At 38.8% G+C, this 14,843-nt stretch overlaps 1 protein-coding gene across 7 annotated transcripts in view; it reads right to left on the bottom strand.

Moving 5' to 3' along the window:
• LOC142354453 (uncharacterized) overlaps positions 1–14,843 on the bottom strand; it is a 70,462-nt gene that overhangs the window by 14,702 nt on the left and 40,917 nt on the right. For 6 of the 7 annotated variants that reach the window (XM_075406754.1, XM_075406753.1, XM_075406756.1 and 3 more), the window contains 4 exons: positions 14,030–14,339; positions 12,783–13,361; positions 10,229–12,493; positions 1,278–1,328 (listed from right to left, as the gene is read on the bottom strand). In XM_075406754.1, coding sequence (XP_075262869.1) covers positions 1,278–1,328; positions 10,229–12,493; positions 12,783–13,361; positions 14,030–14,339 — 3,205 coding nt within the window. The remainder of the gene's footprint in view (positions 1–1,277; positions 1,329–10,228; positions 12,494–12,782; positions 13,362–14,029; positions 14,340–14,843) is intronic. The other variant, XM_075406758.1, reaches the window with a different exon arrangement.

Raw genomic sequence — 14,843 nt, 5'->3', positions numbered from 1 at the left:
AGAAATTTACTGTAAATAACGCACGCGAACAAAAAGTCTACTCGCTTAGCTATTAAGCTTTGAAAAGAAAAAGAAGGAAATATGGGAAAATCTTGCACAGGAAACGTCAAACACTGAAAAAGGATTAAGCGTGTTTTAGAACGAACTGGTTAAGATTCAGCTACAGTCAAAAAGTATCAATTATAAAACAAGAATTTAAAAAAATCAATAAGAGACTGCCAACGCACAGGAGAGAAATTAGATTAACATCAAAAACTCTGAAAAATTATTTGCAATTTCCTATTAAATGGTTTTTAACATCGTAAAAAGAGCGAAGGAAACGTAGAACAGAATTTAGTTGCAGAGATCAATTTTATTATGTCGCTATTTCAACACTTGCGCTATTTCATCTGAAAACTCCAAACTGATCCAATAAGCAATCTGACTCACTTGATATAAATTATTTGAAAGTAGCTAGCTAAATCAAGGTAGCCTACACTCAGAGCATAACCAACAAGCGTCGGATGAATTAATCTCACAGGATCCTAATTCACTCTGAACCAACACATTCATGACGAAACTGATGAATTGATGCTGGAAAGATAGCGCTCGTTCGGTAAATGATGTATCATGACCTAATAAATTACCCGTATTTGGTAATGAACCATCAATTGTGTAAACATAACCGACTAACGTCGGGCGAATTGCTCTCAAACGACCGGCGAGCGGTTGGCTTCGTCAGTAGCTAGCCACGGGGGTGGGGGCTGATGGGGCAATATTGGGGGTGGGGGGGGGGGGGGGGGGGTGTGATGAGGTAATATTGGGGGGGGGGGGTAACAGTGGGGGAGCTGGAAGGCTCTAAGAGCATAAGGCTCTAAAAATCGAATAAAAAAGACCGACAGGACTAATATAATTGCTAAACTTCGTTTGAGAGCAATTAATAATTGAGTATATTTAGTTTCAGCAAAATTCGAAATTCCAAGCCTATAGAATCAATCGAATGCAAATTTATATCTGTGTCAAAATAATTGCTATAAAGACGAGAATAACCCAAACAATGGGAGAAAATACCTGAGAACAAGTATCACATTTGGGCACACACAAAATGATATAGGATTCTTCACGCTCAATTTACACACATTGTAAATGATAAGATGCCTAGGTTCTTTCTAGCGAAAAGCAGATAACATTAAAAACTATTTAGAAGCAACAGTATCAATTTTTAGAAGAATACACTCAATTGATATATTACAGAGTAAATTAAGTAGTTTGTGTCAAACAAAGAACAAGTAACTTACTTGTCCGACGCATCGGGAGGTCAAACGAAGTTCCTTCTGAAGCCACGCTTCCTGAAAAGAAACATTAAAACATCAGCAGTGCAAAACAATCCGATTGCTGCATTTTTTGAAATACTAGTCAAATATAACTTAGCATAAACTAGCATAAAGGTTAAAAAATTCCTGTCAAAGTTTTTTTAGCTAAACGAGGCGGTTTCTACGCAAACAAAATTAACTCAAATATGAATTTTTCGAATTTCTATTTGACAAGAAATGCAATGGAAAAATTATACTTCTTGTGTCAATGTTTAATAGAACTGAGAATACTACCGAACGAGATAAAATTCTGTGGGGTGTTGGGTGAAGTTCAGATAAATGCTGTGGGGTGAAGTTGAGGGGGGTGATAGGGTAAAAAAACTCTTAAGAACTACCCTTCACATAATGAATTAATGTCTGCTAAACAGTTTCAGTGAATCGCATACATAGAGACTAGTAAGCCGTAAGGCTCCAAGAGAACTTGATGCCCTCCTGGTTTTACCTGTTTGTCACGTTTTTGAGGACAAAAAGTCATAAGGGTCAGAAAAAAATTGCTCAAGCAAAAAATTGCATCAAAAAGACGACAGGACTAATATAATTGCTGCAAACTTTGTTTGAGAGCAATCAGGTAAAGAAACATAGTTCTTAGAGATACCGCCCTAATAAAATTCAAATTCCTTGACTTATAAAAAGAAAAACGCTTAAATAATAGCTGTTTGAGTAGCTGACATCTGCCATTAATGCTACTTTAATTTCGATTCTTCCAATTGTTGCGATGTAATTTTTCTTACAACTGCCCTGAAACATACAAGATGTCTTCCATGTGAGTTTTTTGAGAGTGAGAAAGCGCCATTTTAAGAGTAAGGTTAATCACCAATGGGCAAAACAAGAATATTCAAGCGCAAAGCATATTCACAAGCGTGAAAAATGACGCCAAACACACAACACAAGAAAAAATTTCATTGATAACCAACAAGTCTATTTGAAGTGAACATGACGTACAGAAAAAAAACAAGATGTTCAGCTCAGATACTGGTATCGAAGCTTTGGGGCGTAGCATATTAGACGAAAACTCGATTAGGTGAACACAATTTTTGAAACCATTAGGCGAAATTCTTTGAACTCAAGTTTTTGTGGACATTAGGCGAATACCAAATAAAACACTTAAGGACGGTACACCAAATCCACTTGACGCTATGAAGTACTCAAGTGTCCCGAACGACTGTTTTTCGATGATAATTGCTCATAAAAACGCAGCTACACGTTAAAAAAAGTAAATTGAGCTTTTAAGCATTTCAGTTTAGGCCCATCCAGAAATTATAGCAACACTTTGTCAATTTGTTAGCTGTGAACTATTTAGAAAAAAGCATGTAAACTTTTTTGATATTTTCTCCACTCTCTTCCTTGCATTTTTGTAAATTTTGTGCCCGAATATTAAAAAGCGGCTTTATAAAAGGAATAATTAGAAAAGAGGTAGTGAATTTTACATGCGCTTTATTAAAACATTCATGTAAAGACGTTACCATTTTCAGGGAAACTTGAGTACTTCATAGCGTCAAGTGGATATGGAAAACTGTCCTTAAGTGTTTGAATTGGTATTCGCCCAATGTCTACAATACAAAACTTGATTTCCCATTTTTTTGCCTAATGGCTACAAACACTGTGTTCCTCTAATCGAGATTAAGCCTAATATCACATCCCCCGCTGCTATTAATAAACATACCCGGCAGATTGCCGGAAAATAGCCGCCGTTGATTCCAATAAGCATGATTGGGATTGAAAGAATAGAAGATATTGAAAAAAAAAGATTTTTGTACAAAAACATTTTTTAAATCTGATTTATTTTTATGGCATTTCGTAGTTGAACATAACGTACTTCTGTTTCTTAGAGAGAAGCTACAGGGGCTGCTAACAAAACCAATAAGCATTAGAGATGGTAACTAAGACTTATAGGAACGACGTTCAAATAGCGGGCATCTAAAATTGGGCTTTATGGGTTTATCCCGTTTCTACTTCTGACTTCAATTTTTTATACTGACTCTGTTCATTTTGAATTGCTTTGCTGCGCAACTGATGTTCAAAATCACTTTTAGCAGAATGAGAGAAGAGAAAAACTAGCCTAGAGAAGTCAAAAAGATATCACGCAAAATGTTGAAAAAGCGGCAAAATGAGGTAAAGCGAAACATTTTTTTATTCGACGAAAAAAAAATATAGGAGCGCTATAATAGCCGGCTGAGAAGATGAGGGCGGCTATTAATCATACCACAACTGATTTAGTGAGCGTTCTAATTTGAAACAACAAAATTGTTAGCCTAATAAGGAGGCTCATTAATGAGCGTTCACACATGATGTTGCGACCAGCGCTCATCTACATTTTTGATATATCTGTCAACCAAATGCAATGATAATCAAAAATAGATCTTTGAGTTTAAAAAAAGTCGTTACACAAACTACTAAATGATTTAAATAATGCCATACCTCAATACAGCGCTCACCAGATCTCACAATATTAATAAGACTACGGGAGAAAAAATAAACAACAAATTAAGCAAAAAGAAAAAAAAACATTTTTTACAGCAAAAATATAACATCTAAACTTAAAAGCGCCTAGTAACACCGTCAAAAAACAATCAGAAAAACCTTAACACAAGTTTACTTTTTCGTTACTACAAAGCAGACGGAACTTTATATTAACGAGACTAGGTAACAAGTTGACAAAAAGAAGCAATAATGAGGCGAAACTGAAAAATCAACCGATGTATTTACATACGTTTTGAAAACCATTAGCTTTTACCGAAAAAAATTCTTGCTAAATTTATTAGAAAGCGATTACGAAACCAAAAGAATCTGTCTTTGGTTAGACTAAGCCACAGAAATGGAGTAAAGATGAATAAAAAAATTGACAAACAATTTGCGAACACAAATTATTGAAGACATTAAAACCTTTTGCTGTTATCTGAATATTATTTTTATTCCAAAAGTTAATTGAACTATGTCAGTTAAAACTAAACTGAGAGAATAAGTTTGATCACTTGGACCTCATTTGAAAATAATTGAAATCTGTTATTACGCGAATGTGCTTATAAAAGAGAAAAAGGAACACAAATATTGACCACTAACAAAACTTTTATAAAAACGCTTAATGTTCAACAATTAAAAGATCACTAACGACGTAATATCAATGGCCACTTTAATATTCGAACTATAGGCAGCTGGATGGGGACTCTCAATGATGAGGATTAGATAAACGTTGACAAATATAACAACAAAAAATTAGTTTTAAAACGTTTGAAAACAAATATTATACAATGTAAGATTATTTGCTATAAACTTACTGCATTGAGCATCTTCAATCGCTAAACGCTCAATCAAGAGCATATGAGACCTCTCAGCTCTTTACGACTCCAAAAACAACAAAACAGGCAGATCAGGCAAACTGAAAAAAGAAATTGGAGAAAAGTGTCGAAGCCATTAAAAAATGAATCGTTCATTGAAAACTTTTTCATTTTCAAATTATTTTTTAAAAACGTCGGATTTTTTGTAACAACATAACTTAAGAAAACCAACTGACATGAACAAACGTATTATAACAAGGCTATTTTTTAGAAAACCCTTAGTATCAAGGCCATTAATTTCAAAGGCTTTCAACGGAAATCAATAAATAATAAAAAGTGATGCTTCGATGAGAAGGCAATAATACGTATCATTCCTATCAATAAGTTATCACAGCAGGTTGTATGACTATGAAAAGGACAACAAATACATGCAAAAACCAAAAAATCAGTAGAAAAGTGCGAGAAGACAATGTCGAAGCCATTAAAACCTTGTTTTTTTCTCTGCAAACTTTAATTATGATCTATTGATAGCCTTCTCCATACCAATGGGAACTGGCAAAAATAGGATAATGTGATGAGATTTTGGAAGGATCTAAAATTATGAAAATAACCAAAAGTTTAAAATAAGTTATGAAAAGTCAAGATAAAACCGCTTATTAGATGTGTTTTGGTTGCAGTAGAAAGGATGGGGGGTCCTGCCAATAGTGAGACTGACTTACAAATCACCGAAACAAGTTCAAGATTGGTTAATGTTCAAAAAAAAAATTCGAAAAAGAGGCTGTTACCTCAAATTACAACATAGATTCAATTTCTGCTCTCTAGGAAGCCTATTGCACTTTTAGTCAACGAGTATTAGTCATAAGACTACAAAATTTTATTAAAATCTCAAAGAAAACCAAAATCTCAATAGAAATTACGAACACTCAGAGTCGTAGCCATAATAAATGAGCGAATCCTTAAAACGAATTATTTCTTGGGGCATCATTTGACTGTAAATGACGCTTGTCATCAGCAGATCCTGGAATTGAAAAGTGACTTGTCTCTAACGTCGGGCGAATTGCTCTCAAACAACCGGCGAGCGGTTGGCTTCGTCAGTAGCTAGCCACGGTTTATTGAAGCTAGCGCTAGCTTGATTCGACTCTTCAATTCTGGTTTTCTAGCTTTGTTAGTAAAATTAAACGAAAAACTGATACTTAAAAATGCAAAATATTGCAAAAAATAATAGAAAGCTTCCAGATTTTGCAGTGAAAATGTTCGAAACTATTTTTTCTCTCCTGAGTTATGTCATATAACTCATCTGCAAGACTTGAAAAACTTCATCGGCCAGTAATTATAGTTAAACTCAGAAAATGACAAAACACTAGAAAATTTTGAAAACAATAGCAAATTTTAACCAAATCTTGCCAAAAATTCAAGACATTAAAATCTTCAAAACCATTTCATTGTCTCAAGAGACTATCCAGTATCAATATTTCAAGCTTTATTAGTCTTACTGGCTCAAAAACATCCATAAACTTGGAACATGATAATTTTTCGAAAATTTAAAAAAATTTAATTTATCAAAAAAGTGCTAAAGCTGGAGTCATTAAAATATTGATAACAATTCCATGAACCTAAAAACTAGGCAACAGCTTTTCATGAAGCCTTGGAGGAGGTCACTTTTCAGGACCCTGTTGCCGGAAAAAATGATTAAAATTTGAAAAATGAGCAAATAAGTTTGAAAAGAGCTGATCTTAAAATCTTGAAAAACCTTCCATTACATCTGAAAGCTATGCAGTAACCTAAGCTCAAACTCTCGAGGAAGTTCTGTGGCTGTTGAGGTTAGAGAAACGAAGAAAATGACAAAAATTCCAAACTTGAAAAAATTAGAAGTTGCAAAAAAACTGCTAAAATTTGTGATAAAAGTTGTAACTAATCCATGGCCAACAAACATTTTTCAGTAACTCATTATCAAACCTTAACGGACATTTTCTGAATAAATGACAATAATAAGAAATAAACTGATAATAGCGATAATACACTGACAATAAATGTTAAAAAAAACTTTAAAAATTGCAAGTTTTGTCAAAAAAATGCTGAAATTTGGGGTGTTGAAAACTGGACAAACATATAATTACATATAGAAATTATACAGTACCTACTTTTGAACCCTAGAGGAGGTTTCTCGAGTCTTGAGGCTGGAGAATCCTACAAACCAACAACAGCATGAAAAAAATTGCAAATTTTACCGAAAAAAATGATAAAATTTGTTACATTAAAAAATTGAAAGCTATTCCATGGCGAATAAAATTGTTTCAGTAACTTATCATCAAACCCTTAATGATGTTTTCTGGCCCCTGCGACTGCAAAGAAGTGGATAATAAAAAAATAAATGGCAAAAAAATTGGAAAAACCTGCACGTTTTGTCAAAAAAAGGCTAAAATTCGTGATGTTGAAACCATTCCACTACCACTAGAAACTATGCAGTAACTGAATGTAAAACCCTAGAGGAGGTTTCTTGACACCTAGGGCTGAAAAAACAGCACTTTTGATTTTCGATTTTGCACTTTTAACATTGACCGTATTCACTAAATTACGTAATTCAATACTTAAAAGAATTTGATATCCATTCAGTTGAAACAGTGAGCGAAGCAAGCTAAGTCAAACGTGAAAATCGTGACTTATGTAAAACAAAAAACGTGAGCAAGAGGTGAAGCGAAAAAAATAGCAGGACAAGTCCTGACGTACAATTTAAAGAATTTTCATAGAGAAAACAAAAACTAGACCTGGAATGGGCAATAAGCGAATTCGGAAAAACATCCAAAAAAATCAGATGAAATAAATTTAAAACTGAAAATCAATGTCAAAATGACGCATGTTAACAAAAAACCAAAAACGAGAAAGCGAAATTTTGTACAAACATTGTTTTCTCACCACTTTAAAATTAGAGTGCAAAATTTCACTCTTACAATTTGACTTTAAAAATCATGAAAATGTGTGAACAGATCTGAAAAAAAAACCGACTAACGTGGGGCGAATTGCTCTCAAACGATCGGCGAGCGGTTGGCTTCGGCAGTAGCTAGCCACGGTTTAGTGAGGCCAACTTTAGCTTAATTAAAGGGGCGTGAGGTGAGCGCAGCGGTAGAGGGGGCTGAACGATGTGCAGTGATGGGGATTGGGGGAGTGCAGAGGGGGGGGGGGGGGGGGGGGGAGTTGTGTGTGTGTGTGTGTGTGTGTGTGTGTGTGTGTGAGCGTGTGTGTGTGTGCGTGTGTGTGTGTGTGTGTGTGTGTGCGTGTGTGTGCGTGCGTGTGTGCGTGCGTGTCTGTGTGTGTGTCTGTGTGTGTGTGTGTGTCTGTGTGTGTGTGTCTGTGTGTGTGTGTCTGTGTGTGTGTGTGTCTATGTGTGTGTGTCTGTGTGTGTGTCTTTGTGTGTGTGTCTGTGTGTGTGTGTGTCTGTCTGTGTGTGTGTGTGTCTGTGTGTGTGTGTCTGTGTGTGTCTGTGTGTGTGTGTGTCTGTGTGTGTGTGTGTCTGTGTGTGTGTCTATGTGTGTGCGTCTGTGTGTGTGTCTGTGTGTGTGTCTGTGCGTGTGTGTCTGTGTGTTTGTTTGTCTGTGTGTGTGTGTGTCTGTGTGTGTGTGTCTGTGTGTGTGTGTCTGTGTGTGTGTGTCTGTGTGTGTGTGTCTGTGTGTGTGTGTCTGTGTGTGTGTGTCTGTGTGTGTGCGTCTGTGTGTGTGTGTCTGTGTGTGTGTGTGTCTGTGTGTGTGTGTGTGTGTCTGTGTGTGTGTGTCTGTGTCTGTGTGTGTGTCTGTGTGTGTGTGTGTCTGTGTGTGTGTGTGTGTGTGTCTGTGTGTGTGTCTCTGTGTGTGTGTCTCTGTGTGTGTGTGTCTGTGTCTGTGTGTGTGTGTGTCTGTGTGTGTGTCTGTGTGTGAGTGTGTGTCTGTGTGTGAGTGTGTGTGTCTGTGTGTGTGTGTGTGTGTCTGTGTGTGTGTGTCTGTGTGTGTGTGTGTGTCTGTGTGTGTGTGTGTCTGTGTGTGTGTGTCTGTGTGTGTGTGTGTCTGTGTGTGTCTGTGTGTGTGTGTCTGTGTGTGTGTGTCTGTGTGTGTGTGTCTGTCTGTGTGTGTGTCTGTGTGTGAGTGTGTGTCTGTGTGTGTCTGTCTGTGTGTGTGTCTGTGTGTGTGTGTCTGTGTGTGTGTGTCTGTGTGTGTGTGTGTCTGTGTGTGTGTGTCTGTGTATCTGTGTCTGTGTGTCTGTGTCTGTGTGTCTGTGTGTGTGTGTGTCTGTGTGTGTCTGTGTGTATCTGTGTGTGTCTGTGTGTGTCTGTGTGTGTCTGTGTGTGTCTGTGTGTGTCTGTGCGTGTGTGTGTGTGTGTGTGTGCGTGTGTGTGTGTGTGTGTGTGTGTGCGTGTGTGTCTGTGTGTGTGTGTCTGTGTGTGTGTGTCTGTGTGTGTGTGTGTCTGTGTGTGTGTCTGTGTGTGTCTGTGTGTGTGTGTCTGTGTATCTGTGTCTGTGTGTCTGTGTCTGTGTGTCTGTGTCTGTCCGTGTGTGTCTGTGTGTGTCTGTGTGTGTCTGTGCGTGTGTGTGTGTGTGCGTGTGTGTGTGTGCGTGTGCGTGTGTGTGTGCGTGTGTGTGTGCGTGTGTGTGTGCGTGTGTGTGTGTCCGTGTGTGTCTGTGTGTGTCTGTGCGTGTGTGTGTGTGTGTGTGTGCGTGTGTGTGTGTGCGTGTGTGCGTGTGTGTGTGTCTGTGTGTGTCCGTGTGTGTCCGTGCGTGTCTGTGTGTGTCTGTGTGTGTCTGTGCGCGTGTGTGTGTGTGTGTGTGTGCGTGTGTGTGTGTGTGCGTGTGTGTGTGTGTGTGTGGGGGGGGGGGGTCATCCTCTAAGAACCACCCTTCACAACATAAGTATAAGTCTCCAAAACAGTTTCTGTGAATCGCACACTTGGAGACTAGTGAGCAGAAAGTCTCTAAGAGAACTTAATGCCCGAGGGGCGCTACCTGTTTATCCCGTTTATGGGGACGAAACGTCAAAAGCGTCAGACGAAAAATCGGTCAAGCGAAAAATCGCATAAAAAGACCGACAGGACTAATATAAATGCTACAAACTTCGTTTGAGAGCAATTAATCAAAATGGGGTAACCAAAGTTTCATATTGGACCTGATAGAGGAGCAAAACCGCCAGCATTTTGCTGGAGAATTCCAATATTGATAGCTTTCATTTCAAGATTGTTTCATTTGTCGCAAAAATGTAATTTTGTATTGATATTTTAGAGAAAAAAAATCCTAATTTGAACAAAAAAGTGAACAAAATCATGAAACATCAAGTGTTCACGCAAAACTTTAAAAACCTCGATAGCTCCTCGACAAACACGAAATTCAAAAAAATCTTTAATTTCGAACTTTACGCTGGACGAGCTTTTTAATGATACCACTCACATTTCTCTACAGTGAATATATCGATCGGCCAAAAACGTCTGAACAAAAAAATCCATTTGAGTATATAGTTCCTCCCCCACAAGTGGGGTCGGAACAATCAAGTTTAAGCATTAGGCAATTATCATTTTTTCTTCAGCTCTACGCCCTTCAGCTCGACTTTTTACCTTGATGAAACCTTGTCATAAACCAAATTTACCATATTTAGATGCATGCGGTGATCCTGGCATATGACTCGACGAGTATTCCATGGAACTTTTCGACGCGAGAGAAGGGAAAAACTTGATCTGCTGTTGATGTGTCATCGGATCCATTGAATGACTACTTCCGAATCCCCCAGTATTATGACCTGCCGACCCTCCACTCGGAGATTGCATGTATGGCGTCCCTTCGACCCCGGTTGACATAACCACCTCTGACGATTGCCGTATATACTGATGGTCGTTGTTAATGCCAGAGCTGTTGTTATTCACATTCATCGCTATATTTGAGGCATAATTAACAAAATCAGTTGTAGCATTGCCTCTTTTGTTTGGCACCCCGTAATCGGGCCCGGGGGTTGGCCGGGTATCATTATTAGTTGCGTAGCTAACATGACCCCCAGATAACATTGAGCTGGTATTACCTCCAAGCCGCTGTACCTTTACAGGTGAATATTCCTGACCAGTATTGGAATGAATTGATTTTGCGTTTGAAACACGTTGCACGCTTTCTTGATATTTCGACTGTTGCTGTTTCGTATCATAGCTAGGCGATGAACTGTTACTATGAGCCTGTTTCAAATCAGTAGCTTCTGTAGTCGTAGCGTTCTTCCCACCTTTCTCAGACAGCACTTTGTTAATAACGCTTTCGAACTTCATACTTGAAAACGAAGATTCAGGGTTCGATTTGCTTAACTGATTTTCAGGAGTGCCCGTCCCTGGAGGAGTGAATTCCGAAGCCGGTGTTGGGGTTGAACTTTTAGAAATCTGAGCCCTGCCCTGGGTCGCTTTTTGAGGCGACGCGGAACTCAAAGTTGTCTGAGTGACGCTAACTTTTGGGTTAGGTTCTCCGAAAGCTTTGCTCGAGGCGTTAGTACTTTTAGTTCGTTTCCTAGCTTTGCCTGTTTGATTATTTTGACTCGATGCTTGAGCCATGTCCATAGATTGTTGCAACAAATTAATATCATTCTCAGAAATGCCGAACGAGTCGGAAATACCATGGATTCCCTTCATCTGGGAATTGCCAGTGAAACCAGCAGGGTGGGAATTTGCTCTGGAAACAGTATTTGCAGTTCCTCCCAAAACGTCGTTGAAATCGCTTACGGGAATGCCAGATCCGTCCCCTTCCATGATCTGGGCTAAAAGTTTTCCACAATGCTCGTCGTTTCCAACTCCCTCAAGATCTGAACCCTTCATTGGATGAGGCATGAAGTTATTTCCACTCATCAACTCGCTTCCTGTCGTATCGAAGTCATGTGAGTTGAAAAGTGAATCTGGTTCAAGGCTTGAAAACAAATTCGCATCTGAGTTTGAGCCAAAGAACGCAGATGAGAAACTAGAGCCTGTATTCTGAGAGTCAAAAGAGCTCCCGAAGTCGATCGCGGAACTGCTGAGATCACGATTTGAATGCAGAGTGTCCAGATTACCCAAAGCATGAGGGAACTTTTTCAAAGGATCTAAAACAACCTTTTGTTTCTTATCATCAACCCCGTTGTTAGCTTTCTTGCTCTTGTCAGATTCTCGTTTCTTCTTCTCTTTCTTTTCAGGTGCAACATTTGCTGAAGTGTTAATGACAGGCACTGTTTTTGGTACAGATATCGTATCGCCCATAACTTGCTCAGTTTTGTAAGTCGGAATTCTAACTTCAGTTACAACTTTCGTTTCACTGTTCGTCAAAGATTCCTCGTTCAAATGAGTCGGAATGTTCACAGGTGTTACCATTCTGCTAGATGAGCAGTCGCCATCATCAGAACGAACTCGATTCTTCTCGAATTCGACAACGACGTCCGTCAGCAACCTTCTCGTATCCTGGCTCAGATCTTCCAGATTCATATCGTCCAACTTCGCAACCGTTTGGTCCTCCCCAATTACTTCGGGAACACTGGATGCTTGTTGGCCATGTTTGACAGATCCAACCGAAGGCGCTGGAGACGTTGGAAAAGGCGATGCCTCGCTTCCTATGTCATCGTCAATGTGACCAAAAGGCAAAGAACCGCTTGTTACAACGCTGTTTGTCCTTGACATATGCATGTTGACATTAGATTTTCCTTTTCCCATAACATCACTACTGGTTCCAGTTGCACTCATAGTTCCCGCGACGTTTGCAGACGAGAAAGCAGAAGTCGTAGAGTCGCTTTGCTGGTTGTTGAGATTTTTGCTCGCTCCCAAGAACGTTTGATTGGTTGAAGTTTGTAAGTAGACCTTCGATTGAGTGTTCATATGACCTCTAGCTTGTTGTTGTTGGGCACCATCATTGATAGGAGCTAAAAAAGATCAAAAGAAAGCATGAATAACTTATATTTCAGAATTATTTCAACTAAACCAACTAAAATCGCCTTTTTTAAATTAAAACTGGACGCGCAAGCAACCGCTATTTTGCACTATATGCCTAAGTTATATCGGCAAAATTTGCAATCGATTTCAACCTTAAGAAGGAATATCATGCAAAATTGGTTTAGCCTTCAAAAACAAAAACTTTAAAGGGATAATTACATTCATTGCAGGCATCAGGCAAAACAATTTGTACAATTTCGGCATTCTCGATTATCAAACCTTGATTAATGTTACTTGGAGTAGAAACTGACACGAAACCGTTTGTTCTTCCCGGTTTTTCGATCTGATCTTGATTCTTAGTTGAACTACCTGCGATGTTCGAACTCTGGGAACTATTAACTGCGGTTTTTGGAACTGGTTGGGATTCGTGCTTCAAAGGCGGCGCAATTGATGACGTAATCGGAGAGCTCTGTTGACCAGTTGGTGATACAAAATCATACACGCTCCTCGAATTCTGAGAGGCGTCAGTTTTTGCGAACTGATTCGAGGTGTGACTTTTTGGAGGAAAAATGTCAGAATTAGTGGAAGGTCCGGCTAGTTTAAACTGTGTGTAGGGATTGTGTTCAAAAGATGAGCTGTTATAAGTCTCCTGGAAAGTTCTATAAGCCGGTTTCATGAAGTCTAAATTTCCAGTCTGCTCGTACAGGGGTTGCGGGTAATACTTATCACTGTATTGATTAATTGGTACTTGATTATTAAAGGGACTGTTGAAACTTCGTGTGGGACTTGCTTTGATTCCGGCTCTGATGTTGTTGTTGTTGTTCAATTGTAAATCCGACGAGACATTAAGGGGAGCTGCTATGACAATTACAAGGGCAAAGTCATACGGAAACGTCAAACACCCAAATACCAAACACCAATTAAAATCCACTAAATTAGCCAAAAACACCCAGTGTCTTAAAATTCTACAGTCACGATGAAAGCAAAAATGAGCAGAATTTGCAAACCTAAGAAGCTAATATCTAGTGTTGAAAGGTTTGATTGTGAAGAGAGAAAAATTGGAATGATTGAATCGAAAGAAAAGCACACACTTTGTTCAAAAAATTACACTTCCAAATCAATAAAATTACCGAAATTATGAGATTGCTCCAAAATATTAGGTCTGTTCTTGTTACTACAGGTCTGGCTCCAAATTCCGCACTTTTAATATCTGATCTCTAGTTAAGCCAGTATACCATAGATTTCCATAAAATAGAAACGACTGATGATGGCAGGATGCGATAAAAAGTTCCCGAAGTTTTTTTTAATTTTAAAAAATCTGGCCTGCCAATTCTGATAACTAATCATTTCCCGTTGTTGCCCAAAATTCAAGGGATAATAGTTTTTTTTCAACACTATTTGAGTCAATTTTATCCTCAAAATTCACTAATTCCATCGAACTCTTAAAGCTTGGAGATAAAACGGGTACAAAATAAATGCTAGACAGCGTTTTGGAGCAATTAATGGAGAACTTCTTGATCACTCACCTTTACTCGGCAAGTTATCCGCAACGCTGGCTGTGTTTGCAAACTCGGACGCCGGAGTCACCGACACAATCGTCACATTGTTAGTTGTCCTGCCAACTTGCTGCTGGCTATGGGGCGTTCTGGCCATCCCGCTCATCGTTGGCGTAGAACCCGGGGGTGGCGCCGTGACAGGAGGGTGTTGCATCTGTTGAGGGTTTAAAAGGGTTCCGTCAGAAGTTGCTGACGTCATAGGAGGAGGAACTGGAGTCATAGATCCAGGATGGTGTTGCATCATAGCTTCGGTCGAATGGGGGGTTCCGGAATTTGGAGGCTAAAGCGAATAGAAAAATACTGAAAGGAAACTTTTTAGGACAGTATGGAAGAGAAAACGTTAGAAAAACAGAACAAGAAAACGCAATTCATCAAAGATCACCAACAGACTACAAGACCTGGTATCGCCTAGATCTTTTACGCTTGCGCTGCAACCAAAAAATTGTCCAACTAAGTTGAGGCTGAAAATGGAATTTGGTTCTTTAATTCATGAACTTTATTCCTGACAATCCGACAAACATTGGAACGAAAGAAGTGCGCGAACTTTCGACGAAAACATGGAAAAATAATACCGACTGCGATTAAACGCATTTCATTGTGCTTTATTTCAAATACAATCTTTAAAATTTTATTCAAACACGTCAAAACATAGCCGGCAAATTGCTGGAAAATAGCCGCCGTTGACCCGCTTGACGCACATTGGGCTTGAAACAGAAAAAGAAAAGTTAAGAGATAGAAATTGACAGAACTTTCCTAAGTGTCACAGTTCTTATTTGGTGTGCAT

Source organism: Convolutriloba macropyga, chromosome 15 (assembly GCF_964194025.1).
Source record: "Convolutriloba macropyga chromosome 15, txConMacr16.3, whole genome shotgun sequence".
Lineage (NCBI taxonomy): Eukaryota > Metazoa > Xenacoelomorpha > Acoela > Convolutidae > Convolutriloba > Convolutriloba macropyga.
Note: the sequence above shows the minus strand (reverse complement) of the source record. Positions and strands in the feature narration are given on the sequence as shown.